The sequence below is a fragment of the Balaenoptera acutorostrata genome, chromosome 15 (genome assembly GCF_949987535.1).
Source record: "Balaenoptera acutorostrata chromosome 15, mBalAcu1.1, whole genome shotgun sequence".
In the NCBI taxonomy this organism is placed as follows: domain Eukaryota; kingdom Metazoa; phylum Chordata; class Mammalia; order Artiodactyla; family Balaenopteridae; genus Balaenoptera; species Balaenoptera acutorostrata.
Window position 1 is genome coordinate 9,620,939 of NC_080078.1, and position 24,657 is coordinate 9,645,595.

Here is a 24,657-nt window from a genome sequence, read left to right on the forward strand (position 1 = left end):
CTCAAAACCCAGCTCAAATGTCACCTCTGCTGGTGAGCCTTTCTGATTGCCCTGGTGCCACCTTGGTGCTTTCTTAGTAGTGTGGTGAAGTGGAAAAAGCTCACTCACTACTGTTTGATTTTAGACAGGTGACAATCTCTGAGTGTCTGTTTCCTGACAATGGCACTGGCCAAGCCTAGTTGTGAAGATAAGGTACATGATATCCTCAGGCATCACATGGGACTCACAAAGGAAGACATCGAGCCATGACACCCACCATTGTGTCTTGTACTAAAGTAAGCTGAGTGAGAATTGACTCTGCCTTAATTCATGAGCTCTTAGAGGGTAGAGACCATGCCCCGACAGGGCCCAGCCCAGTGCCTAGCATGGAGGCATCGTGTGCTCTGTGGACACTGCACATAAAGGAAGAATTGAGATTGCCTGTCGTTTACTTGTAATGTGACTTTGGGGAGGTGACATCATCTCTGAGAATCTGTTCCTTCATCTTTAAAATAACAATAACTCGTATTAGGTATTCATTTAACTACAGGTAAGTGACTCAACATTCACTACCTTTAATCCTCACATTGTGTTATCATCATCGTATTTTATAGAAGGGAAAACTGAGGCTGGGGGAGGTGAATGACTTGTCCAAGTTAGCAGCGGGCAGGAGCTCCTGGCACCCGGCCAAATTCAGAAAATTGTGCGAATTCACGGGGTAAATGTGAAATAGCCTTGCGAACTGTAAAGGCCTGGGGTGGGAGAGTCCGTGCCTGGGGGCGTGGTGAATGATGGCCGGGAGGAGAGGAAAGGAGAGGCGCCTTAGATATCCGGACGGCGGAAGGAGGATGGGTTGCCAGGCGATCTGCGGATGCGGGAGGCGCGGCGAGGCGCGGCTCGGCCGGGGTGGGAAGAGGCACGGCCCGCCCCCTCCCCGCCCCACCCCCCAGCCTCCACGCCGCGGCCCCTTTAAGAGCGGGCGGGGCGCCCTCTGGCGGCGGAGCGGCGCGCGCTGCCGGAGCCAGAGCCCCAGCCGGATCCCGGAGCCGGAGCGGAGCGGAGCCGGGGCGGAGCGGGCCGAGCAGGCCGAGCCAGCAGCCGAGCTGGGGGCGCGGGCGGGCGGCATGTACCGGGCCCGGGCGGCGCGGGCGGGGCCGGAGCCCGGCAGCCCGGGGCGCTTTGGGATCCTCAGCACCGGGCAGCTCCGGGACCTGCTTCAGGATGAGCCCAAGCTGGACCGGATCGTGCGGCTCAGCAGGAAGGTAGCGCGGGGGGCGCGGGCGGGGGGCGCGGGGGACGGGCCGCGGCCTGCCGGACCTGCCGACCGCCCGAAGGGCCGCGCCGGCCGGGCCGAGGGGCCGCCGGAGCCTGGCACGTACGAGTGGGCCCGGCGGAGCCGCCCCCGGGGGAGGGGGCGCCCTGAGCTGGCCTGGGGCGGGTGGGGCGCCGGAGACCCAGGGAGGCGCCCGTGCACCCCCGGGATGGCCGCGAGGCGTGTCCTACAGCGGCTGCTCCAGGGAGGTGTGTTCCGGGGGGCGGGGGGCGGCTGTTTGTGGGGGCCCTGGCTCGCACACCCACGTTCTGTAGGGCCAGAAAGGGGAGGCGCCTTCCATGGAGAGAACTAGGGGCCTGTGTGACACCTGGGGGGGCCGTTGGGAGGGCGTCCGTAGTCTGGGGGTGTAAGAGGGGGCTTTGTGTCTTCCGGTGGGGAGGGGTACTGAAAGCTGAGGCGTGTATTCCATAGGCCACCATAAGAGAAAGTTGTATATTTCACAGGCGATAGGCCCGGGCTGGTTGTCTGCGGGGGGGGCAGAAAGGGAAAGTGTACATTGGAGGGAGGCAGGCAGGAGGGGCGTGTGCATCCTATAGGGGACAGATGGAGGGTAGTGCGTTCTCCAGGGGTAGGGAGTGGAGGCTCGGCCCGCCTAGTAACAGAAGGAAATAGCGTTCTCCAGGGCCAGGAAAGAAAGGGGTCTGCTTTCTGCAAGAGAAGGAAAGCTGGGAGCAGGTGCTAGGGGATCAGGGAGGAAAAGGGGGTGTGTATTCCTTGGGGTGTGGGGATTCCACTGGAGGGCAAGGACGGTGTGCGAGGGAAGAGAGGGGGGTTTGAGGGGGTGCTGCGCAGGGACAGGGTGAAGACATCACTGGAGAGTAAGAGCAGGGGGTGGGAGTGTTTTCGGCACAAACACCTGAGGAGGAAACAGACAAAGGCCTGGAATGAGAGGGAAGCTGCCCATGCATGGAAAATGGGACAGAGGAGGGAGGGGGACTCCTCGGGGACCTGAGCAGACATATTAATTGAAAAATTAAAAATTAACTAACATTTGTAGAGGCCTTCGTAGTTTTCCTCACCTAAGTCTCCCAACAACCCTATAAGGTAGATGTTTTTAGCTCACTTTGTGGAAGAGGAAACTGAGGCAAAGCGGGGTCTGGGCTCTTATCGTCCCTCCACCTGTTGGCTCGCCATCCTGAGATTGGGGTGCTTTCGGCTTGGCCCGTGGGCACTGTCGCCCAGGGTGGCAGTAGGTGGCCATGGGCAGACTCCCTGAATGGGCCTCTGGGCTCTTCCCTGCCGGCAGTTCCAGGGCCTGCAGCTGGAGCGCGAGGCATGCCTGGCCTCCAACTACGCGCTAGCCAAGGAGAACCTGGCACTGCGGCCCCGCCTGGAGATGGGCCGCGCTGCCCTGGCCATCAAGTACCAGGAGCTTCGGGAGGTGGCCGAGAGCTGTGCAGACAAGCTGCAGCGACTGGGTGAGGGACGGCCGGGAGAAATGCCTGGGGTGGGGGGCAGCTGGCCATCTGGCTGGGTGGCCTTGGGAAGTGCCAGGCTCTGAAGGTTGGGACTTGGGCAGACCTATTCCCCGGGCAAGTCTGAGGGGTGCTACTGCTGGAAAATTACCGAGTTGGGAAAGTGAGCAGTTGATGGGTAGAGCTGGGTTCGAGAGGCCAAAGTGGGGCCCAAAACCCAAGGGCCTGGGGTGCTCTAGGAGACAAAGCCCCTGCTCCCTCTTTCGCACTAGGACTGTGGGGAGGCGCATAAATGGATCCGGCGGGCGTTGTGCAGATGAGGAAACTGAGGCTCCAGAGAGGGGAGGGGAAGCGTAGAATCACACACAGGGTCAGTGAGAGTCAGGTCTGGGCCCTGGGGCTCTGGTCTGTCTGTCCTGGGTGACAGGCCCTGAGTGCAGGGGCTAATTCACTCTGTCCCTCTGTGGCCCTCAGAGGAGAGCATGCACCGCTGGAGTCCCCACTGCGCGCTGGGCTGGCTGCAGGCTGAGCTGGAAGAAGCTGAGCAGGAGGCTGAGGTGAGAGAAGGGGCAGCTGGGCCTGGGGACCGGGAGGGGGCCCCATCCTATCATCATCCCCCTCCCCTCAATTCTTACACTGCAGGCTTGAGAGCCCCCCTTCCAGGAAGCCTGCCCTGAGTGCCTGGCTCCCAGGAGTGCCCGCTGCATTGCTGTCCGCACTGGACACAAGGCCCACCATCCCCACCTGTAACTTTCCCCCAACTTCCTGTGAATATCTCAGGGCAGCTTAGGCTGGGTCTACAGAGGAGCTGGGACAGACGTCTCAGTGCTGGGCTGGGAGCACAGTGCTCAGTGAGCTGAAGAGGTGGAGGAGGAGGGCCCTGGCCCTGATGAGAGACACCTGTCTACTTCAAGTGTGTCTCCATCTCTGATCCCGCCTCATCCCTGGCCCGGCAGGTCTGGTGATAGTAAGGAAATCAAGGCTTGAGGGTAGAGGACGTTCATCCGCAGTCACTCAGCAAGGGGCAAGCCCAGGCTGGAACTCAGGTGCCCCGTCCCCGAGCTGTGGCGTGGTCGCCATCGGGAGGGATTCAGGGTGGGAGGAGAGCCCTCAGTCTTTGGTCACGTTCCTCCCAAACTGTCCTTTCCTCCTGTCCCAGGAGCAGATGGAGCAGCTGCTGCTGGGCGAGCAGAGCCTGGAGGCTTTCCTGCCCGCCTTCCAACGAGGCCGTGCCCTGGCCCACCTGAGGAGGACCCAGGCGGAGAAGCTGCAGGAGCTGCTGCGGCGCCGGGAGCGGTCTGGCCAGCCCGCCCCCACTGCTGCTGCGGACCCCCCCAAATCCTTCCCCGCTGCCGCTGTCCTGCCCACTGGGGCCGCCCGGGGGCCACCAGCAGTGCCCCGGAGCCTGCCCCCCTTGGACTCCCGCCCAGTGCCCCCGCTGAAGGGCTCCCCCGGGTGCCCTCTAGGCCCAGCCCCTCTGCTGAGCCCTCGGCCCTCGCAGCCAGAGCCCCCGCACCGGTAGGATCCAGGGTATGGCTCCCCACTGGGGGGCCCAGACAAACTTGATGCGTGGCTCCTCCTCCTCCCCCACTGCCGGGGTGGGGGGAGGGGCAGGCCCCTCCCCCTGGCCCTAGGCAGGCCCTGGCCCTGGAGGCTGAACTGGGGAGGAGGGTCACCTGGAGGATGCCCAGAGAGAGGGCCGGGAGTGGGGTGGGCAGGGTATTATGATGCCTCTGCCGCTGAGGAAGCACTGCCTTTTTTTCTCCCCGGCTGGGGCCTCCCGGGTGATGGGCCAGCCCCAGTGAAAGAACTTTACTCATGGGGGCCTGGGAAGATGCCCACTTCCTTCAAGGGGCCCTGCCTAGGGGGCCTATCGCCCCCTGCCACTCCACTAGGCTCGCACAATGCCAAGGCTGACAGGAGTGTTTTCCATCATGTCCTGAGCCTACCTTTCCCCCAGTCCTGGAGTCCACCACCTAGGAGCCAGGTGGTCAGGCCCCAGCTGTGGGGGCAGGGCCATGGGGCTACTACCTGCCCCGCTCATGCTCCAGACCCTGGGGCAAGGTAGGCCAGGGGCTTCTGACCTGCACCAGGTGAGAGTGGGCCCTCCCCCTGAAAGACCATTCTGTATTTTTCTGTCCCCGTCTCCTTAGAATGGAAACTTTTTGAGGGCAGGTCCTTGTCTTTGTATGTTCTGTCCCCAGCCCCGCCTCCCAGGGGCCGTCAATAAATGTGATGATGAGGATGACGATGCTGCCTGACTCCTCTCTGCTCCCTCATCCAGCCACTCTGCTGTTGCAGCTTCCACATCTCAGCTCCTGTGCTTCCTACTCTTGAGATGCCCTCCTTTCCTCTCTGCCCATCCAAAGCCCGGCTGTCCTTCAGGTCCAGCACTGCTTCTGCCTCTTCCATGAAGCCTTCTCTGATTACCAACCCATGGGAGTCTTCCCTAAGTCTTAAACTTCCCAGCACTTCTGGCCAGAAGCACACTCTGCTCCGTCACAGTTGCCTCACCTGTATGCACCTTCTTTTCCTGGGTGGCCTGAAAGCCCAACCAGGATGGTACCTGCTCCTTCTCTGGCCTGCCAAATGACCACCCCCACTGAGTGATGGAGAGGGTTCTATAGGGCTGAAGCTACCTGTCTTCAGCTCGGGTAAACATTAGGTGGCCAGCTTGGCTGATGACTGTGGGACAAGAAGATGGGAGAGTGGGAGTATGTCTTGGATCAGCTTAGGTCAAGTCTAATGAGATGAAGTTTGGCAGGAAGTCACAGAAGGTCCTGCAAGTAACAGGGGACAGTCAGAGTGCTGTAGAAGCTAATGTGATCTTGGTCCATGTTAGTGGGGCTAAAACCATCTAGAATGAGGCAAGTGCTGGTTTGGCTTTACTTTTTACTGAAGTTTTAGACTCTAAGGGAACTCCAAAACAGCACCTTTGGAGTATAATGAGAAAGAGGATGGGGGCTAAGTCCCCTACAGAACAGTTGAGGGATCTGTTTGACATACAAGTATGTGATGGCTAGCCTTTGAGTCTCTAAAGGACTGCTTCACATAGAGCGAGACGTTAGAGTCAAGATCAATGGGTGGAAACCACTGGGAGCCAGATTTTGGCTCAGTATGAGGCTCTTGATTCACGGTTGCTACTGCTGGTAGTTTGGTCCCCATCCCTAAAGATGAGTGAGCAGCACCTGAGTGACTGCTTGATGAGCTCTTAAGAAATACAGGCAATAGTTAGAGGGACTGGCCCATCCGAGCTTTTGAAAGCCCCTCAAGTCCAGTCAGATTCACCCCCAGCAGGGGCAAAGCACTGATGGTGCCCCCTTGAGAAGCTTCATCCCACAGTGGCCTTGGTTCTCCTGCTCCTCACTGCTAGCACTTGAAGTGCTGGAGACAAGGGACGCTGGAGATGATACCGGGTGCCTGCCTGGGATGACAGAAGCCCGAACAGCCCCAGAAGACCGCCCACATTCTCCACACAGCCTGGGGCAAGCCAGGCCCCTCTCGGCCTGGCCTCCCACTTCTGGTCCATGCTTCTAGGGAGTTTTTCGTTTGTAACCAAAAGGAAGAAGGGCTAATGGTGGTCATGCCTGAGCCTCCCTCCACTATTGTGAATTGGGGAGCAGCCTCTACAAGGCAGAGGCTAATGTCCACAGTCTGGTTCAGCCTCCCCTCCCCAGGGCAGATAAGAAGAAGAGGAAGGAATGACCCAGGCAAGGGAGGGACTGGGAAGGGAGACAAGTATTACCATGAGAACCAGATGGGGTCCTTCAAAAGGCCTTCCACGCCCCTCACCTTCCTCAAGAGCTCAGACTCAGACTTAGAGCACGCAGGGAGTAAGGCCCCTCTGTATTCAGCTCCAGCATGAAAAACACCAAAGACCTGAGGCAGGTGGGTATAGATACCACCAGAGTGGAATGGGCCTAGTTCTGGGCCATGGGAAAGGCTTAGAGTTGGACGGTTAATAAACTTGATTAACCCCTCTGCTTGAAGGTACATGAAATATTCTGGAAAGTTCCAGGCAGTCTGGGCTCTCCTGCCAGATCACTTCTGGAACTTTCTATTTCCAGGTCTGGGGTCCCAGGGAATGCTCCTGGCTATAATCCTCTGTGAGAGAGAATAAACTTGAGGTAGACCCTCAAGGGGCCCATGAGAAAGGTCCTACCTATTGCAGGCCACCAGTGCTTTTACAAACCAAAACCAAAAAATTGCCCAAAGGGCTTCTCTCGTGGCTCAGTGGTTAAGAATCCACCTGCCAATGCAGGGGACACAGGTTCGAGCCCTGGTCCGGGAATATCCCACATGCCAGGAAGCAACTAAGCCCGTGCGCCACAACTGCTGAGCCTGTGCTCTAGAGCCCGCGAACCACAACTACTGAAGCCCACGTGCCTAGAGCCTGTGCTCTGCAACAAGAGAAGCCACTGCACTGAGAAGCCTGTGCACCGCAATGAAGAGTAGCCCCCACTCACCGCAACTAGAGAAAGCCCACGCACAGCAACGAAGACCCAACGCAGCCAAAAAAAAAAAAAAATTGCCCAAGTAACAAAACTCTCACTCCTTTCTGATAAAAACAAGGTGTTCCTCCCCCTCAAGAATGTCTATGTGCACCTCCTTGTTTGGAAATCACTAGCTTCTGTGTATTTTCCTAAGCCTCCCACCTTGTTTTCCAAATTTGAAACATCATAACATTAAATGTACTTTTGTGTGTGTGTGCTAATCAAGGCTTACTGAGCTCAGTCTTTACCACTGAATCCTGTGGTCACTGCAAAGCCATGGCTAAGAACTTGCCCCTGCCCTCCCAGGCTAGAGAGAATCTCATGGTTTCCAAGAGACCAAGTTGGACTAGCTGAGGGTTTATCCCAATTTATACAAGGATTTTACACAAAAGATTGAGTGCAGGAATCGGTGTTATTGTACGAAGGGACCTCTGGCTTTGTTTGGGACCTTGCCACTGCTGTAGACCTCTCAAAAGATTCTTCTTGTCCCACAATGAAAATAAGACTTACACTCTGCCTCCCTGCATAAAGTGTGAGCTCTTTTAACATAGGAGGTAACCTAGGGATCTGCAAACTCAAATGCCTGTAGGGGCCAGAAGGTCACAGTGCAAAGCAGCTCTGTTTCCCCAAAATACACCCTCCCCCATTTTCCTGGAAATGCATGATTCCCCCCCCCACCCTTATTTTGTTTTTTCTCTTAATAGACATGGATAGAGAGACAGATTCTCTACTAAGAGCAAAATGGTGCAAGTGTGCGCATCACGGCCTCTGACACATCCCCTCTGCTGGTGAGAGTGCAGCGGACCGGGGAGCAAGGTCCTATCTGAAAGGCAGACCTTACAGCTTCTCCCAAGTGGTCATGAAAGTATGGGAGGAAGCTCAATGGTGGCACATTTTCTCATTTTTTTGAGAGAAGTCAGAAATCTAGATTTTTATGCAAAGTCTTCCAAGTTTTGAATATCGCCTAAAGTTAAGACACTGTGCTAGCCTCAGCCAAACACTGTGTGCAGGTCAGCTGTGGCCTGTGAACCACGAATCTCGGTCAGTTCTTTGTCCTCCGGAAACAGGCCTTCTTTTGTCTAGCAGCAGTCCCCTCCCAGGACCGAGGATGTGAACACTGACAGGGCAGAGGCAGGATGGGAGGGCCAACCCACCTCAAGACTAGCGACGGGGCCCCGGGTTTGTATAGCCTTAAGAGACAGTGGCGAGATGGCTAGATCCATAGTGACGCTATGACCTTACAACAGATGGTGAAGGTGAGCTCTCTGCTTCTGGGGGATGAGAGCACCTAGCAATCCCCAGCATATGCAAGTTCATGAGGGCCAGACTCAGGTCTTGCTATCACCCTAAAACACTAACAGAGGGACCCCAGCTGCTTTGCACAAACCCGATGGCCCCCAGGGCTCCAAGCCTGGCCTGAGAGCCAAGCCGCTGAGGGCAGGCAAGGCGCGCCTTCTACAGTCCTGCTCAGAGGCAGGAGACAGTGTGTGACCTCATCACAGGGCTGAGGAACTGAGAGGGCAAAGGCCAGGAGAGAGCACTGAATTCCAGAGAGTGGACTGAAGTAACACCGCTACTTACCAGCTGTCCCTTCTCTCAGCCTCCCTTCATGGGATCTGGTGACCTTCCTGGAAGCCCAAAGGCCCGAGACAAGACCCCTACTCCTCGCCATTTTCCATAAGCAGGTGTGGTGGCCACTCACTTGGGCTCCACCCTTGGTGTCTCAGCTTCAGGCTGTGGCTATAAGGGATGGAGATATATATACATGGTCAGTAATGACCAACGGACAACTCACTGGCCTAAGGTAGGCAGGCTATTCTTATTCATCTTGGCTCATGCTAGGACCATTACAGAGGGCAAGGTGCACCCAGCGAATGAAATGCCAGAACCTCAGAAGGAAGCAAGAAATCTTACTCCTTCAGCATGGGATGTGTAAAGGATCTTTTCACCCAGCAATAAATAAAGGACAATGGAGGGGAAAACAGTTCGGCTCAGGAGGAATAAAATGAAGTCCTGATCAAGCCCAAAGATAATATCACAATTGCCTAGACATGTACACCTTTGATTCCTATCTTCTTGTCCGTGTCTCCCCATTTAGGATCTGTGTGTGCTGCTCACTCAGCCTGGTACTCTTCTTCACCCCCTACCCAATGAGCACAGCATGGAGCAAGCTGGGCCCCTCTTCCTAGGTCCAAACTTACAGTTGTTTCAGTTTGTGACCAAAGGGAGAAAAGGGACTGAAGCTGACCATGTCTCAGCCTTCCTCCTCTATCAGGAACTGGGGAGCAGCCCCTAGAAGGCAGGGGCTAATGTCCATGGCCTGGTTTAGCCTCTCCTCCCCAGGGCAGGTAAGAAGCTGAGAAAGGACAACTGCAGAGGGGCCAGAAAGGGAGAAATGATGTAACAGGAACCAGCTGGGGAGGGTCCTTCAAAAAGCCTCCCACACATCTCCCCTCCCATGAAGAGCCCAGATTGAGTTTCAGGGATGGTAGGGCGTGGGGTCTCTCAGAGTTTAGCTCTGGCCTAAAAAAACCAGAGGCAGGCAGGATGGCACTACAGAATAGAGTGGGCCTAGTTCTAGGCCTAAGGAGAGGCTTAGAGTTGGATGATTAATAAATTTTATTGACTACCCTGTTTGGAGTTGCATGGAATGTTCCAGAAGTTTCACAGAGTCTGGACCCCACCACTCCGAACCTTCTGGGTCTACCTCCACGTTTTAGGGCCTGAGGGAATGTTCTTCGCTGTGATCTTCACTGAGAGAAAACAAACTTGAGAGATCTATGTCAAAGAGCCCATGAGAAAGATCCCAGATTATCACAGACCACTAGTGCTTTTACAAACAAGACCCAAAAGAACCCCAACCTCAATTTGATTGAAACTTTGATAGAATCTTGCCCCAAGGACACTCCGTTATGCCCCAACTCCTTGGTTGAGAATCACCAGCCTCTGTACCTTTTACTAAGCTTCACTTCCTGTAGTTTGTGTTTTGAAAAGACTTTCCCTCATTTTCCAGATGAAACATAGTAACATTAAATGTTCTTTTTTAAAGTACATATGCCCTTGCCCCCAAACCAAGCTCCATGAGCCCAGCATGTCTGAACCAGAGTAGGCTTAAATCTTTCCTACTGAATCATATGGTCACTGCAAAGCCATGACTAAGAGTTTGTCCCCAACCTCCAAGGCTAGAGAAAACAGAATGGTTCCCAAGAGACCAAATAGCACCAGCTATGGGTTTCTCCCAATTTATCCAAGGACCGCCACAAAAGATGGAGTGCAGGAATTGGTGTTAATATAGCAAAGCACCTCTGGCTTTGTTTAGAACCTACTTAGGCCCTTACCCTTGTAGAAGATCTCCTGCAAAGGTTTTCCTACCCCACAGCTTTACGCTCCACAGTACATACCTGAGTACCTACCATCTCACAGCTAAGCCACACCCCACGTGCAGTGATTCATGGTTAAGAGAACTGGATTACCACAGCTCTAGCCAAGTGACAACCCACTGCACCAATTAGGAAAAGAGGAAACAAACAAAAACCAAAAAACCCTCAGCCAGCTCTGAATAAGGAAGCGTGCTTCCATCCTGTGCCTCCTGTCACTCAGCATCCGGTCTACTCAAACTCCCCCAATTCCCACAGCTTCAAGTAGCCCTGTTTCAAGGACTTGGCTTGTAGGGCCTGTGATAAGCACTGCCAGGGAAACAGGAGGCTGGGCCACACTCAGGCGACTCAAACTCCCAGTTTGTTGCTCTATTTTTGGGAAGGGAGGAGCTGCACAGTTAGCAATGGGGCTGGCTGGTCAAGGGATGACCAGGTGCCAGGCACAGGGTCCAAGGACAAACTTGACTCTACTGGCACTATATATATATATGTGTATGTATGTGTATATATATATATATATATATGTATATATATATATATATACATATATATATATACATATATACATATATGTTTTTTTTTCCCCCCCCTGCTGCTGCAGCATGCGGGATCTTAGTTCTCCAACCAGGGATCGAACCTGCGCCCCCTGCAGTGGAAGCACGGAGTCTTAGCCACTGGACCACCAGGGAAGTCCCTGGCATCATACTTTAATCACTGAGCCTATTAGAAGGTGGATAATCAAGTGTGACAGACCGAAAGAGAGCAAACGATTTGCTCCTCTGCCATCACGCCCACAGAGTAACTTCTCCGAGGTCATACATTAGATAAGCATGGGCACAGGAAGGCTCATTCCTTAGGCTCATGACCTTGCTTTCTTTCCCACTCACACTCACCACCAACAGAAGGCGGAGTGGGGTCTGACCACCAAAGAATGGCCAGGTTCCCACAGATCACATCCTTACCCTACACTGGGTCTCACCTTGTGGCCTGGGGAGCTCACAGAAAGACAAGTTTCTTATAACCCCAGAATTTTTCTTTTGGCAGTCACAATTGGTCACATTGCACGTTTCAAGGTTACAGAGGAGCCCCACGCTACACACGTGGGGCAGGAGCAGACGAGTCTTGCTCGGAGCTTTACAGGAAAGCCACAGCAAGTGTTCCAGAAATTGACAACATCTGGAAGCAGGCACCCCAGGGCCTCCAGGAAACCCCTCACTCTCGGGCTTTCGGGACTCCTCATTGGGGGCCTTTTTCTTGGGCATCAAAAAGCCTCCTTTTCTGGACCAGAGGAGTAGGGATGTGCAGGTCAATGGCTAAGCTGGCCGGGTGGGAAAAGGAAAGGGGAGAGCAGTTCCTTCGGACCCCAGTAGAGGTAGACAACAGTAGACAATGGAGGCAACGGGTTCAAGAAGACAGGAAAGGCCATTTTCTTGGGGGGGTGGGGGCGCGGCTGCTCCCCTTCCCTCCGCTCTCCGATTAAAAACGAAAGCCCATGATGATGAAGACTGTGAGCAGAAACAAGAATAAAGCCGTGTCTCGGGTCTCGTTCCAGCCTAAGCCCTTCTTGGCCCGGTCCTCCTGCTGCTTGCGAAGGGCCTCCCGCCGGGCCCTCAGGCGCCGCTCGCGCTCCAGCTGCTCGCCGTAGTGCGCCTGGTAGAAGGCGTCAAAGTCGAACATGGTGCGGTTGGCTCCCGATGAGGCCTGACCGCGGCCCTGGGTCCGAGAGGTGGGAGGCTGGGTGCGGGGCGAGTCGGGGTCGGCGGCGGGCGTCTTGGAGGGCCGGACCCCGGGGCCACGCAGGTCCTCGTCGCTCAGCAGGCCGCGGTCATACTTGCGACGCAGGGTGGTACTGCCCAGCACCACGTAGGCCTGGGAGATGCGCGTGAAGCGCTCGGCAGCCTCGGCGCTCCCGGCGTTGCGGTCCGGGTGGTAGAGGAAGCTTTGCCGGTAGTAAGCCGCCTTGATCTGCGCCTGCGTGGCCGTGGAGGCGACGCCGAGCAGCTCATAGAGCGCCGTGCGCGAGTACGGGCCGTCGCTCCGGGAATAAGTTCTCGCTTCTACGCCCAGGCTCGATCCCAAGTTTTGTGGAACCCCCCGGACCTGCCACAACCTCCACAGTAATAGCCGCGACCACCTCACATCGCGTCGGGCTGCCATCTTGAATGAGTCAGGCGGGCGGTGCAAGATGAACTGGCCAATGGGAGGCGTGCGTTTTTCGCATCCGGTCGGCCCTTGTAGCCAATCGAGTAAAAGAGAAGGCGGGGAGAGGGGTGGAGCATGCGTATTACGAGGCGGGCGCCAGGCCGAGGACATAAAAGCCGGACTCCCGGAGCAAATCGCACGAGACCAGTTGCTGAGGCGTGAGGATGGCGTCCCGTGGGCAGCGACCCGAGCACAGCGGGCCTCCGGAGCTGGTGAGGCCTGTGTTCCGCGGACACCCCTCTCTCCTCTCCGAGGATCTCCGCGTCTTGATTTCTTCCCCGACTCCCCCGCCTTTTTTTTTTCTCGTCCCTGCAGTTCTACGACAAGAATGAAGCCCGGAAATACGTGCGCAAGTAAGGGGAGCCTGGATGTTGCGAGGCGTCGGGGGTCGGGAACCGGCAAGTTGCCCTGATTGCGGAGGTTGCTTGGAAAGCACGCAGAATTTGGGGGTGGGAGAAGGAAGAGACCTGAGTTAATCCCATTTTTGACACTGGAAGAGTCAATTTTAAACCTTCGGATGGGTCTCAGTAACCTTAGCATCAGAATGGGAGGGATCACGCCTACTTTCTCTCATACGACAGCTTATTTTAAGCATGTGATAAAACAGGTAGGACGCAGTGGAGATGTGTAAGGGATCAGTGCTGTTGGGGGGAAGGAAATAATATTTATGGAATGCTTACTGTACGCCGCAGTTTACATTATCTCAGTAAATCTTTAGGACAGCTGTTGGTAGAGTATCTGAATTTTGTAGAGGAGAGTTTTTTGTATAATTATGAAGTCAGTTAACAGATGAGGGTTAGAGCCAGGACTTCCAAACCTATTTTTTCCGATACAGTACTCTGTAAGAAAGTTCTGCAGATAAGCTATTTTCTCTTTTTTGTTCAAATTGGAGCACCAGACAGAGTCAGCAAAAACTCTTTGATCAGTTGTCATTATGTAGCAAATAGAAACTTTTTTCCAGTTGCAGAGCCCTGTTTCAGGCATTTTGAAAACTGGTACGTGTGACTCTCCCTGGATCTTGGGAAAGCCAGATACACTCTAGACCTCTTCTGTTCAATATGGTAACCAGTAGCCATCAGCCATCTATTGAAACATATTTAATCTGTTATACTTGGTATGAAGAAAATGTAAAATGCTTTATTGTTTTTTATGTTATGTACTGAAATGATGTTTTGAGTATACTGGGTTAAATAAAGTGTAATATTGAGTATGTTGGGTTAACTATTACTACAGTTAACTTTACATATTTAATTTTTTTTAAATGTAGCTTCTAGAATGCCCCAAGTGGCTTGCGTTATGTTTCTCATGGACAGCACTGCTATAATTTTTATTGTGTCTTCTTCACCCTTCTTTATGGGGTAGCTACAGTGGATAATTCTTCTAGAAAACATGTATTTAAGTAATACAATGTCAAAGCCTGGTAGAGTTGAAAATACCCAATGGTTGGTCAGTAGATAAATGATTTGTTAACTTCACATTAGCTCTGCAGCTAGTACAGTTTTAATTTTGTCAGAACAAAATAACAACGTTGTAATACATGGACTTTTGGGGTCACTTTTAAATAGTTGTAGTCGAGTTTGTTGACCGGGAAAGGGTACCTCAGGATGATTGTTCCTTTTTCTCTTTCTTCGGCTTTTCTTGGTCTGGGTGAGGTTTTAGCCCAGAACTCCTTTACCACTTGCTTGTGTTTCTGCCTTTTTAGCTCACGGATGATTGATGTCCAAACCAAGATGGCTGGGCGAGCGTTGGAGCTCCTTTGTCTGCCTGAGGATCAGCCTTGTTACCTGTTGGATATTGGGTGAGATCCTCGGGCTCAGTTCAGATAGTCCAGGTAGGTGGTGGGATGTCTTTGCTACTCACACTGTTGAGTCCCCATTTGGTTGTGTCTTCCAGCTGTGGTTCTGGGCTGAGTGGAGATTACCTCTCAGATGAGGGGCACTACTGGGTGGGCCTTGACATCAGCCCTGCCATGCTGGGTAAGTGTGTCCTATTTAGCACGGGAGTGGACTCCCCTGCATGAGTGTGGAACAGCGATGCAGACTGATTCCTCACCTACTCTTCTCCAACGTAGATGCGGCCTTGGACCGAGACACGGAGGGAGACCTGCTTCTGGGGGACATGGGTCAGGGCATCCCCTTTAAACCGGGCTCCTTTGATGGTTGTATCAGGTGAGAGTCTTCAGGTCCTGCTTTTAGTCCTCTGCAGGCCAGTGCTTCCCAAACCTGGCTGTGCAGCAGAATCACACAGAATACTTAAAAATGCACATCCCCGGGATTTTCAGATGTATAAGGTCAGAGCAAGGCCCCAAAATATGTATTTTTTTGTATTTCAAAACTAATCCTGTGATTATCTTGCACTGCCAGGTTCAGGCACCATGGTATAGGTTTCTCTGCTTTGTGTGTGGGGGGGTGTGTGTGGGGGGGTGGTCTTCTGAGCCTCTAGGAGCCATCTTGTTGGCCCCAGCAGCCATTTTGTTGACTTCTTTTCAAAGGACTTTGTAGTGGAGAGTGGCCCCAATTGCTCCAATCTCTTCAGTGGCTTAGGAGTCCTTTCTGTGGCGTCAGGTTCAAGTTTTGAATGTGTACGTAGTACTTTGATAACAGATCTTAGAACACTGAAATTACAGTTAGAAATGTGAAGTTGTTCTTTGTCTTCTGTAGTAAGTTCTGTTTAGTATTTGGTTTAGTGTTTTGTTGGTGGGGTGGAGGTAGGGGCTAGGGTAGGAAGTCATAGTTTAATCATTAGCTGGGGGAAGACCTCCTGTGATAATAGATTGAGCTGTAGCGATACACAGTAGGAATCTGGGTGAGGAGTACAAATCTGGATTTGAAGATTTTCTTTTAGGGTATGGGATTAGCTTACATGTGGGAACAAATAGGAGGGGAAAAAAACATTTCAAAGATAGCAATTGCTTTTTAGTAATGATCAGGTGAGATGTTCTAAGCTGCAGAAAACCAAAGGCCAGCAATTTGGTACTGTATGTTTCAGGAGTAAATAGTCATTTTTAGTTTGTTTTTAAGAGGAGGGGTGGTATGGCAGGCTTTTTCTTTTCAACATTTGTTACCTGCAAGAAATTGTCCGAGGTGCTGTGCTGTTTGTGGAAATAAAGGTCCGTGTTTTTAAGACTCTCCATGGTTTTTTAGGTGCTATAAGATGTGGACCAAGTTACTAAACGTGAGCCCCAGTGTGGGGTGTGCACTAGGGAATCATGGGACCCACCAGAGTTAGGAAGAGAAGAGCACAGGAAAGCAGGAGAGGCCGGGGCTGGGCCCTGAGGTTGGGAGGAATTTGGATGGTCAAGGAGAGGGTTTCAGAGTGAAGGAACAGTGTGAGGAAAGGCACAGAAGTGGGTGGGGAAAGGAGTCTCATAGATGTAGGGAGGAATGAGAAATTCTACGGAAGATGAGAGGAAGATGAGATCGTGTGGGGTCGGTTGCTAGAGGCTTTTAACTCCATCCTGAGAAGTTTGGGTTTTATTCAGTAGTTGATGGGGAGCTGGGGAGTGACGAGATCGGGTCTGTGTTGTAGGAGGATTATTTAAAAGAAGAGAGAAGACGCGAGAGGAGAGAGAAGTTAGGTTGTCGAAGTAATGGAGGCGGTAATGAGTGCCGACCCAGGAGAGTAGTGGAGGAACGTAAAAGCTGGGAGAGGCGGTCGGACACACCAGCGGGGTTTGGGGTTCTGTAGATGTATGTGCACAGCAGTGAGGAGGGGAATGTTGGAAAGGAGGACATACTAGCTGCTTGAGGCTTTAAATGTGGGGATTGTGGAGACAGTTAGCAGGTACAGTTGAAGGAAGTGATTTAGGAGGAGAGCGAATGGCTTTGTGTAAGTCCAAAGCATATTTCCCTTGATTGGAGAAAGGGAATGAAGGCGTAGGTGGCAGGGAGAGCCTTGACCTGCTGAGTAATGCTAAACTTGAGATGTGTGCAGAAGCAAGGCTGAGGAAATGTGTTCTTGGACTGGCCTCGAGAAGTTCACATTCACCTTCTGTAGACCCTATTTGGTCCAGCGTTTTATTGATTGATTGATTGATTGATTGTTGCAGCAAGCGGGGGCCACTCTTCATCGCAGTGCGCGGGCCTCTCACTATCGCGACCTCTCTTGTTGTAGAGCACAGGCTCCAGACGCGCAGGCTCAGTAGTTGTGGCTCACGGGCCTAGTTGCTCCGCGGCATGTGGGATCTTCCCAGACCAGGGCCCGAACCCGTGTCCCCTGCATTAGCAGGCAGATTCTCAACCACTGCGCCACCAGGGAAGCCCTGGTCCAGCGTTTTAGAATAGTGACCTGGAGTAGACCTGCACGTGCCAACAAAGAGTCGTGGGCAGGAGGGTTTCGCCTGGAGATCGAACCTGTGTATCGCTCCCTTTCCTGACTAGGTCCCTTCGTCTTTCAGCATTTCTGCAGTGCAGTGGCTCTGTAATGCTAACAAGAAGTCCGACATTCCTGCCAAGCGCCTGTACTGCTTCTTTTCTTCTCTTTACTCTGTTCTGGTGAGTATGAGATCTCCTTACCGGGTTGGCTGCCTGTCCCTCCCTTGCCCTGCAGATAGCATAATGAAGTGGAGGTGCCCCGTGGGAATGCCATTTAGATGGGACCACACGGGATGGCAGGACCTCACTGTTGGCTCCTTCGGTCCAAGTCTTCAGCCACCAAAAAAGGAAAGCTCAGGGGGCTGACACTGTAGTGAAATGTGAAGACACTGATGTCAGAAGCTGAGACTGATCACAACTCCTCTGTCCACTCTGCTGAATATCAGTCAGAAGTTGGCTTGGGGGCCTGGACTCCACAGAGTGAGGACAGGGGCAGCATTTTGAGGCCACACAGAGGACACCTTCCAGAGTGCTCACATCCTCCAACTCCCACCTTGCCTTCCACCTACTGCCAATGCTCAGATGGGGAGCAGGGTGGTTATTTACCACTGAGAGAGCCTTTATTAGCTTTATTCTTGTCTTTTATTTATTTATTTATTTGTTTATTTACTTATTTATTTGAGCCACACCACTCGGCTTCAGGCCCCTGCAATGAAAGCGCCGAGTCCTAAGCACTGGACTGCCAGGGAACTCCCTATCTTGTCTTTAGAAGTGATGGTGTTGATTTCCACTGTTTACTAGGATTAGATGATAGTCTGCGATTCTAAGTCCTAAAAGTGAGTTCTTTAACTTTTCTTTTTTTTTTAGATCCAGGTGTTTCTTGGTCCCCTTAGTCCCCTCACCTCACCCCTGGCTTTCTTAGAGTAGGTTGTTCTGGCAGATAGCTGGGTCTTGTGCGTTATGTGGTTTCTCTTCCTCTCAGATCCTGGGGTTAACCCTGAAGTTCTGAGGGCCTTTGTGTTTGGTTTTCTCTCTGCTGAAATGCTCTTCCCTCAGACATTTAAATAGCCAGCCCTCTACTACATTCTGGTCTCTGCTCCAGCGTCCCTCAGAGAGAGGCCTTCCTTGAGCCAAAAGTAAACTTGGTAGTTTCTGTTGTGCACCATCCCTTGTCCTATGTTATTTTACTTTTTGGCGCTTAATCACTACTGTAAATTAGCTACCTTGCCCACTAAAATGTGAGCTGCAGAAGTTCGGAGGCTGTCTCTTTTGTCCATGGCTGTTTCCCAGCCCTGAGAACAGTATACCTTGCACATAATGGGAACTCAATAAATATCTCGTGACTAAGGAAGGGAGGAGTGCCTGGGTCCTGACCCCATGGGGTATTTGAAAGACAGCCGTGTGTCTGTTGCAGGTCCATGGAGCCCGGGCTGTCCTGCAGCTGTACCCTGAGAACTCAGAGCAGGTGAACCCCTGGGCTGGTGGAGGTGCAGGGAACGGGGAGGGACCCGGAATAGGTAAACTGTCCTGCTCCTCACCCACCTGCCCTCCTGCTGTTGGGAAGTGACAGAACCAGCAACCTTAGGCTGCTTGGTGGGAAGGGAGGGGCTGAGCTCCCGAGATTGGTCGCCGTGGCCCCTGCTGGCACATTTTATGACCTAATGTCCTAAGGAAGAGGGGTACCTGGGGCGGTGGCGGGGGGTGGGTAGGATGTCTGTCTTCTCTTGACAGATAAACCATCTGATATTACTGATTTCCGTAAGCGAAGAAATAGCTGGGGGTGGGGGAGGACATCAGCAGTTGTCTGTTCTGTGGAGTGTGATGCCTGAGCAGCGAGGGGCAGGAGGTACAGACTCTGACGGACAGGTGGCGAGCTGTCCCTCACTGATAACATGAATGAGTCTGCCTCGCAGTTGGTGGCCATTCATTTCCTGAGATTTGAGTGGGGAGGTGGGTCCCTAGGCTAGAAAGTGAGAATCAGGGGGACTTGGTCGTCCTGTAATCCCCCGAGGGAGGTATCTGCCGTGGCTGCTTCTAGGCTGCACCCTCTCTGCGTGGCTTTCGGGGACTCAGAATCGGGAATAGCCTGATAAAGACCCTCACTTCTCCCAGACAAGGTCCATTCTGGGACCGGACGGGGGCCAGGGGAGGGGGCGGGAAGCTGCTGCTCCCCCAGCCGCCCCGCCTGACTGCGCACTGTTCTCTCCCCAGTTGGAGCTGATCACGACCCAGGCCACCAAGGCCGGCTTCACTGGTGGTGTGGTGGTGGACTATCCCAACAGCGCCAGAGCCAAGAAGTGAGTGCCGGGGGCCAGGGTGCTGCCCGTGCTGCAGGAGGGAGGGTGGCGGTGTGGCCCTCACAGGCCACTGATACGTGGACCAGAGCAGTGCTGGGTTGGGTCACTGGGGCCCCGGGCAGGCAAGAGGCCTGGCTGTGTCTGTACCTGTTTGTGGCAGGGAGGGGGAGGACTTGTCTTGCTCTGAGGCTTTCTGAGTCCAGCCCTCACTCTCCACTTTCTTGTTTCAGGTTCTACCTCTGTTTGTTTTCTGGACCTTCGACCTTTATACCAATGGTGAGGGACCTTGAGTTTGTAGGCCCATCTCTTCTGGCTTCCCTTCTTGTGGGGCTGGGCCGTCTGCCTGTTAGAAGGGCTCAGGCCTGGGTGCCAGGCCTTCTGGGGTGGGGCAGATGGGTTGAGAGATCTCCAGGGTGATCTGAGAGCACTTTGGTTCCTGCAGGCCCAGAGCGAAGAGAATGAGCAAGAGGAGGCCAGGGAGTCCACGTTCACGGTTGAGAGGTAAGGCTGTTGTTCAGCCCTGCCTAAGGTGCAGGCGGTTGCTGCCACCAGGTTCATTAGGCACAGCAGCAAGAGTCCTCCGTTTCTCTCTGCTTTCACCAAGTCTGTCAGGGTCCAGTGTGGCAGAGACACCAAGGCGGAAATAGGACCTGGGAACCCTTCGGACCTGTGCCTGCACCTGCCTCTGGCTGAGCTAGTGGAGCCCTTCCGGATGTCTGTGGGCAGCCTTCCTCTCTGCCTGCCCTCTTGCCACACCCAGCAGGCTGTCCCCTCCTCCCAAGGCTGCCTCCTTCACCTGCATCCTGGACCCCATCCCCACTTGGCCCCTGTGGCTCCCTTTCCTCTCCCGCATCCTCATGTTTACCCTCCTGAGTCATCCCCATCAGCACACAAACATCCTGCGCGATTTCTCCTGTCTTCAAAAAGGGTCCTCCCTTAACCCCATAACAGCTCCTGGTGGCCACCCTGTTCATCGGCTTCCCTTTGTGACCGAGCTCCTCACACTGCCTCCCCTGCCGTTCTCAGTCCTCTCCGCTGGCTCACGTTTGTCTCATCACAAATTGCTCTCTTGATCAAGGCCACCGCCAGGCTGTCTCGCCAAACCCATGGTCACTTCCCAGTCTTCTTTCTTTCTCCATCTTCATTGTAACTTGCCCGCTCATTAGGAGCTGATGCAGCCAATCGCGCCCCTAACGCTTTCCTCACTTGGCCTCCCACCCACGGTCCTGGTTTTCTGTTAACCTCACTGGCTGTTCCTTCTCGGTCCACTCTGGGGCCCACCCTGGACCCCTTTTCTCTCTGTGCTGCTGCCTTAGACACCAGCTACAGGTTCAGAACCTCCAGGTTTCTATCCTTGGTCTCAGTCCCACCTCTGCTTTCCAAACCACCTCCCCTCCTAAATATCCATACCTGGACTTCCCACAGGTCTCTGGAACAAAACAGAGCTCTTGGTCTTCATCCCCGAACTTCTTCCCTCCATTCTTTCCATTCTCAGCCCTTCCTGTTTTCCTTACATTTCACATCTAGTCACTCCATCCCTTTTCCCCACTCCTACCTGGTCTGTGTTTGCTGCCTAGATTACTGAAAGCTACCTCACTTGTCTCCTTCTGACTTTGCCTCTTTGAATTCATTTGCTGTGCAGCAAGACGGAGACTTCCCTTTATCTTTTATTTTTTAAAAATGTAAATCATATCTTGCCATTTCTCTGTTCAGTATCTTCAGTTGAGTTCTTGTTACCTTTATTTTCCCTACCACCTTTCACTGCTCTAAATCCTAAGTATTCGTTTACTTGGTATTACTTCTGTCCCCAACTAGAATGAAAACTTGGTGGGGACTTGCACTGTATCCCTGACACCAGAATAGTGTCTTGTTAGCAAAAAGTGTTCAATATTTGTTGAAGGAACAATTGATTATAAGGTAGTAAAGAAGGAGGTGATTTCTTAGTTCTGATTGGTAGGGGTGAAAGGTTTTCAGACTCTTAAGACATTTAAGAGGAAAAATGAGCTGAGAATGGATGAGTTAGGAAGGCCCACCGGTGGTGAAAATCACGAGTGCGGTCCTCGTGTCCACCATGGATTGATGCCCTCTGACCCGTTGGCCCTCCGCGGTCATCTCCCTTAGCTTCCTCAGCCCATTCCCCGTGGGGACTTGGGGGCTCTCCTAGCCGTTTCTGCTCTAAGGTGCCCATCGCTTGCTCTCAGGGAGTGGTCCCATCTCCTGCCTCCCCTCCGTCCATCTTAGGCTCCCTCTTGTCCTCACACCGGTGTCTACAGACGACGTGTCCTAACTGTCAACTTAGGTAAACTGTGGGGCCTGATGATCCATTTCTCGTCTGTTTAAAGTTGGGGGGAAGTGCCACCCTCTCGGGCAGTGTGTTGAGTCGAGGGCATGTCTGTACAGGACTCGGCACAGGGCCTGGCGCGGCCCTCATTTCCCTACAGGCTCCTCCCCTTGAAGCCCTCGGATTTGAGGAGGGCGGGGAGGAGGCCTTTGTCTACTGTAAGGCTGATCGGGCTTCTCCCGGTGCTGTCACTTCTGTCTGACCACATTCAGGCCACTCACTGTAAATAAATAGGTAAATCAAGGAAAAGTATTTTAAACCTTTACCTAACTTACCTCTAATTTCTTCCCCCCACCCCCCACCAACTTTGCTTGACCTATGTATTCCTTAATCCTCGCCACCCAGCCTCTACCCTACCACTCGTCAGCTGCTCTCTCCAAAGGCTCTGTCCCTTCCGGCATTTGCACTGTGGACTCCACTTCCCTCTTGGCACCTGTGGTCGGGGTCGCTCACCGTCTTCACTGCTCCCTTTGTCTCCCCTGATGACTCTTTCCCATCGTCCCTCCCACAGCTCACATCTTGCCCCCTGTGCTACCCAAGACTGTGCTACCCCAGAGCTTGTCCTTCCTTAGAGACTCCTGGGATTAGTCCTGCATCTCCAGCAGCCTGCTTTGCACCTGGCACGTCGGACTCCTGCCCCCTCATTGTAGGCCCTCTTAACTTTCTTTCGTGAACTGCTATCTCTGCACACCCCAAAGTCTAGGACATGTGTTCCTCCTTTGGTAGAAAGCCTCGCTGCTTCCTGGAGGGAGAGCACGCTCCTTGCTGGTTGGTGTTCACACCTCCATGAACTGGACCAGCCAAGTGGGATTCTGAGTTGGTGTTTTTTTTTTAATCTGACTTTTATTATTAGGTTAGAACAGATGAGAAGCAGCAGCCGGAAGGGTGTGTCATGCAGTCCGGCTTCCACTGGTCCTCAGGCAAGGAGGAAACTTATGAGGATGACTCAGTCCTCAGCTGACCCTCAGAGTCTCACTTGGACCCTTCCCCTTCTTACACTCAATGACTCCAGGCAACAGGGCTCTTCTGCTCCCTAACCTTCCTCTTCAGTCCTTTCCCTGTGCCTCATTTTCATGTATTGCTTCTTGTCTGGAATACTGGCCCACCTTCTGCATGAAGCAGCTTATCTCTGTGGCCCTCTCCTTTTCCCCATCACTGCCTTAGCAGCTCCTGGTCTCTCTGCACTTGCTTTGCCTCGTGTGGGTGGTCGCTACCACAGCCCAGCCGTGGACTCTTTAGGGGCAGGGCTGGTTCACAGCCACTGTAGAACATCCATGGGCCGTGCACGCAGGTACTCAGGGAATGGTTACTCAGAGTGCAAGCAGCCTCTGTGGTGTGTTCGACGCTGAAAACAGTTGGATTCCAACTGCCAGGTGGGGATGTGGTTTGAGGGCCCAGGCTGCCCTGTTCTCACGGCCTCTCTCCATAGAGCTGTGGGAGGTCCCTTTTCTCCTCAGCCAGGACTGGAGGCCAAGATCACCCCTTGAGGATCATTGTCAGGGCTGCCACAAGCGGGGCAGCCTTGTTTTCCTGCCTCAGACACCTGTAGTTGCTGGGAGCCCCAACTTGGTCTGTACCAAGCGTGCTGGCCTCAGCCAGACTAGGGCCTGCTTTCCTTGGATCGGCTCTTGTGAGCCCCAAAAGTAGCTCGGCCCCTGCCTGCCCCACAGGCAGGTATGTATGTGTGCCTAACCACGTGGTCAACCGCGTGGATGCCTGCGAGCGAGGGGGGGACCCCACCTCTTTTGCCTCCTCCTGAACAACCGCTCTGGCGCCAGCAGATGTCACCAGGAAGGGGGTGTCCAGAATGGGGACTTCTGTTGTGGAGGGGGCATCTGAGGCCACCTGACTCGGGGGAAGCTCACCACGCTTACCTACCGGGATTAACCTGGGTGCCAGCCAGGCCACTCTGTCCGTCTGCTCACAGCTGTGTCTCCTGCACAGGGTCCCATACAGGATGGCGAGGCGGGGGGTGGTGAGGAAGAGCCGAGAGTGGGTGCTGGAGAAGAAGGAGCGCCGCCGGCGGCAGGGCAAGTGAGTGCAGGTGGGGCGGGGGGGGGGGGCGGGGGTCTGCCCACCCATGGCCCGGGGCTCACCTGCCTCAGGGGTCCCAGGGGTTCTTGTTGTTTTTCCTGAGACGGTTCTGTTCTTCCCGCCCCTGTTACTTCTTCGCACAGGGAGGTCCGACCTGACACTCAGTACACCGGCCGCAAGCGCAAGCCCCGCTTCTGAACAGGCGGCCGCATCCAGTGGGGCAGCTCGGGACCACACAGTTGTGAGCTGTGCCATCCAGCCCAGGCACTTGCTTCTGGAGGGTTTTCTATGTTGAAATGCCTACTTTATCAGCTGACAAAAAGTGTTTTAGAAAACTTCTAAAAAGGTTTAAAGTTTTAAAAGTATTTTCTTCACTAAAAAAAGTTCTGAGAGCATCTTATTTTGTTCTAAAAGCAATAAACCACTTTCTGTGGAACTCCGGCTCTGGCATTTTCCAGCTCTGTGATCCTAAACAGATTTCTGAAGTTCCTCTATTGGTGGGGGCTTGATTCCCAGGTTATGAGTTAGGTTTAAAGAACTTAAATGTATGAAAGCATTCTTTTAACCTGCAAGGAACAAGGTAGATTAATTTAGGGCTGCTTATATGTGACTTAGAGGAGACTATATTATGTATTAGAACACCAGGCAAAGTTGGGAAGCATGGGCAGGATGAAATGAAAGGTGTCCGTGGTACCCATTGGCCTGAGGCCTCTGCCCAGTCTCTGGTTTCCCTTTGGTCTGAAGGCACTATCCAGCCCAGCGGCCTGGGCTGACTTTAACCCCGAGCCGCCGCATCAGCTGACCAGTCCAGCACTTGGTTGCCTCTGGGGCCTGTCTTCTCTCCAATCACTAGTGGTCAGAAGGGCAGCTTCT

The 24,657-nt window shown here is 53.5% G+C and overlaps 4 protein-coding genes and 1 non-coding gene across 8 annotated transcripts in view; 3 read left to right on the forward strand and 2 right to left on the reverse strand.

The window, feature by feature from the left end:
* MLXIPL (MLX interacting protein like) overlaps window positions 1–11,715 on the reverse strand; it is a 54,185-nt gene extending 42,470 nt beyond the window's left edge. For 3 of the 4 annotated variants that reach the window (XM_057529018.1, XM_057529017.1, XM_057529016.1), the window contains exons 1-2: window positions 11,577–11,715; window positions 8,802–8,960 (exon numbers count right to left, since the gene is read on the reverse strand). In XM_057529018.1, the coding sequence (XP_057385001.1) occupies window positions 8,802–8,892 (91 nt within the window). In that variant the 5' untranslated portion in view covers window positions 8,893–8,960; window positions 11,577–11,715. Of the gene's footprint in view, window positions 1–8,801; window positions 8,961–11,576 lie in introns of those variants that run through there. The other variant, XM_057529019.1, reaches the window with a different exon arrangement.
* Window positions 1,026–4,964, forward strand: VPS37D (VPS37D subunit of ESCRT-I). Its single transcript, XM_057529024.1, has 4 exons — window positions 1,026–1,241; window positions 2,559–2,730; window positions 3,202–3,284; window positions 3,887–4,964. The coding sequence occupies exons 1-4, from the start codon at window positions 1,104–1,106 to the stop codon at window positions 4,247–4,249; spliced, it is 756 nt and encodes a 251-aa protein (XP_057385007.1). The 5' UTR covers window positions 1,026–1,103; the 3' UTR covers window positions 4,250–4,964.
* On the reverse strand, window positions 11,270–12,754 carry DNAJC30 (DnaJ heat shock protein family (Hsp40) member C30). Its single transcript, XM_007186546.3, has one exon. The coding sequence runs from the start codon at window positions 12,752–12,754 to the stop codon at window positions 12,074–12,076; it is 681 nt and encodes a 226-aa protein (XP_007186608.1). The 3' UTR covers window positions 11,270–12,073.
* Window positions 12,755–12,888: 134 nt separating this feature from the next.
* Window positions 12,889–24,220, forward strand: BUD23 (BUD23 rRNA methyltransferase and ribosome maturation factor). Its single transcript, XM_057530058.1, has 12 exons — window positions 12,889–13,011; window positions 13,115–13,152; window positions 14,502–14,597; window positions 14,693–14,775; window positions 14,871–14,967; window positions 17,196–17,292; window positions 18,527–18,577; window positions 19,324–19,409; window positions 19,640–19,685; window positions 19,852–19,910; window positions 23,695–23,784; window positions 23,928–24,220. Exons 1-12 carry the CDS (start codon window positions 12,964–12,966, stop codon window positions 23,980–23,982), a joined length of 846 nt encoding a protein of 281 aa, XP_057386041.1. The 5' UTR covers window positions 12,889–12,963; the 3' UTR covers window positions 23,983–24,220.
* On the forward strand, window positions 23,165–23,295 carry LOC114238495 (small Cajal body-specific RNA 20). Its single transcript, XR_003623842.2, has one exon. It is a non-coding gene; the product is annotated as a small Cajal body-specific RNA 20 (non-coding RNA).
* Window positions 24,221–24,657: the final 437 nt, after the last annotated feature.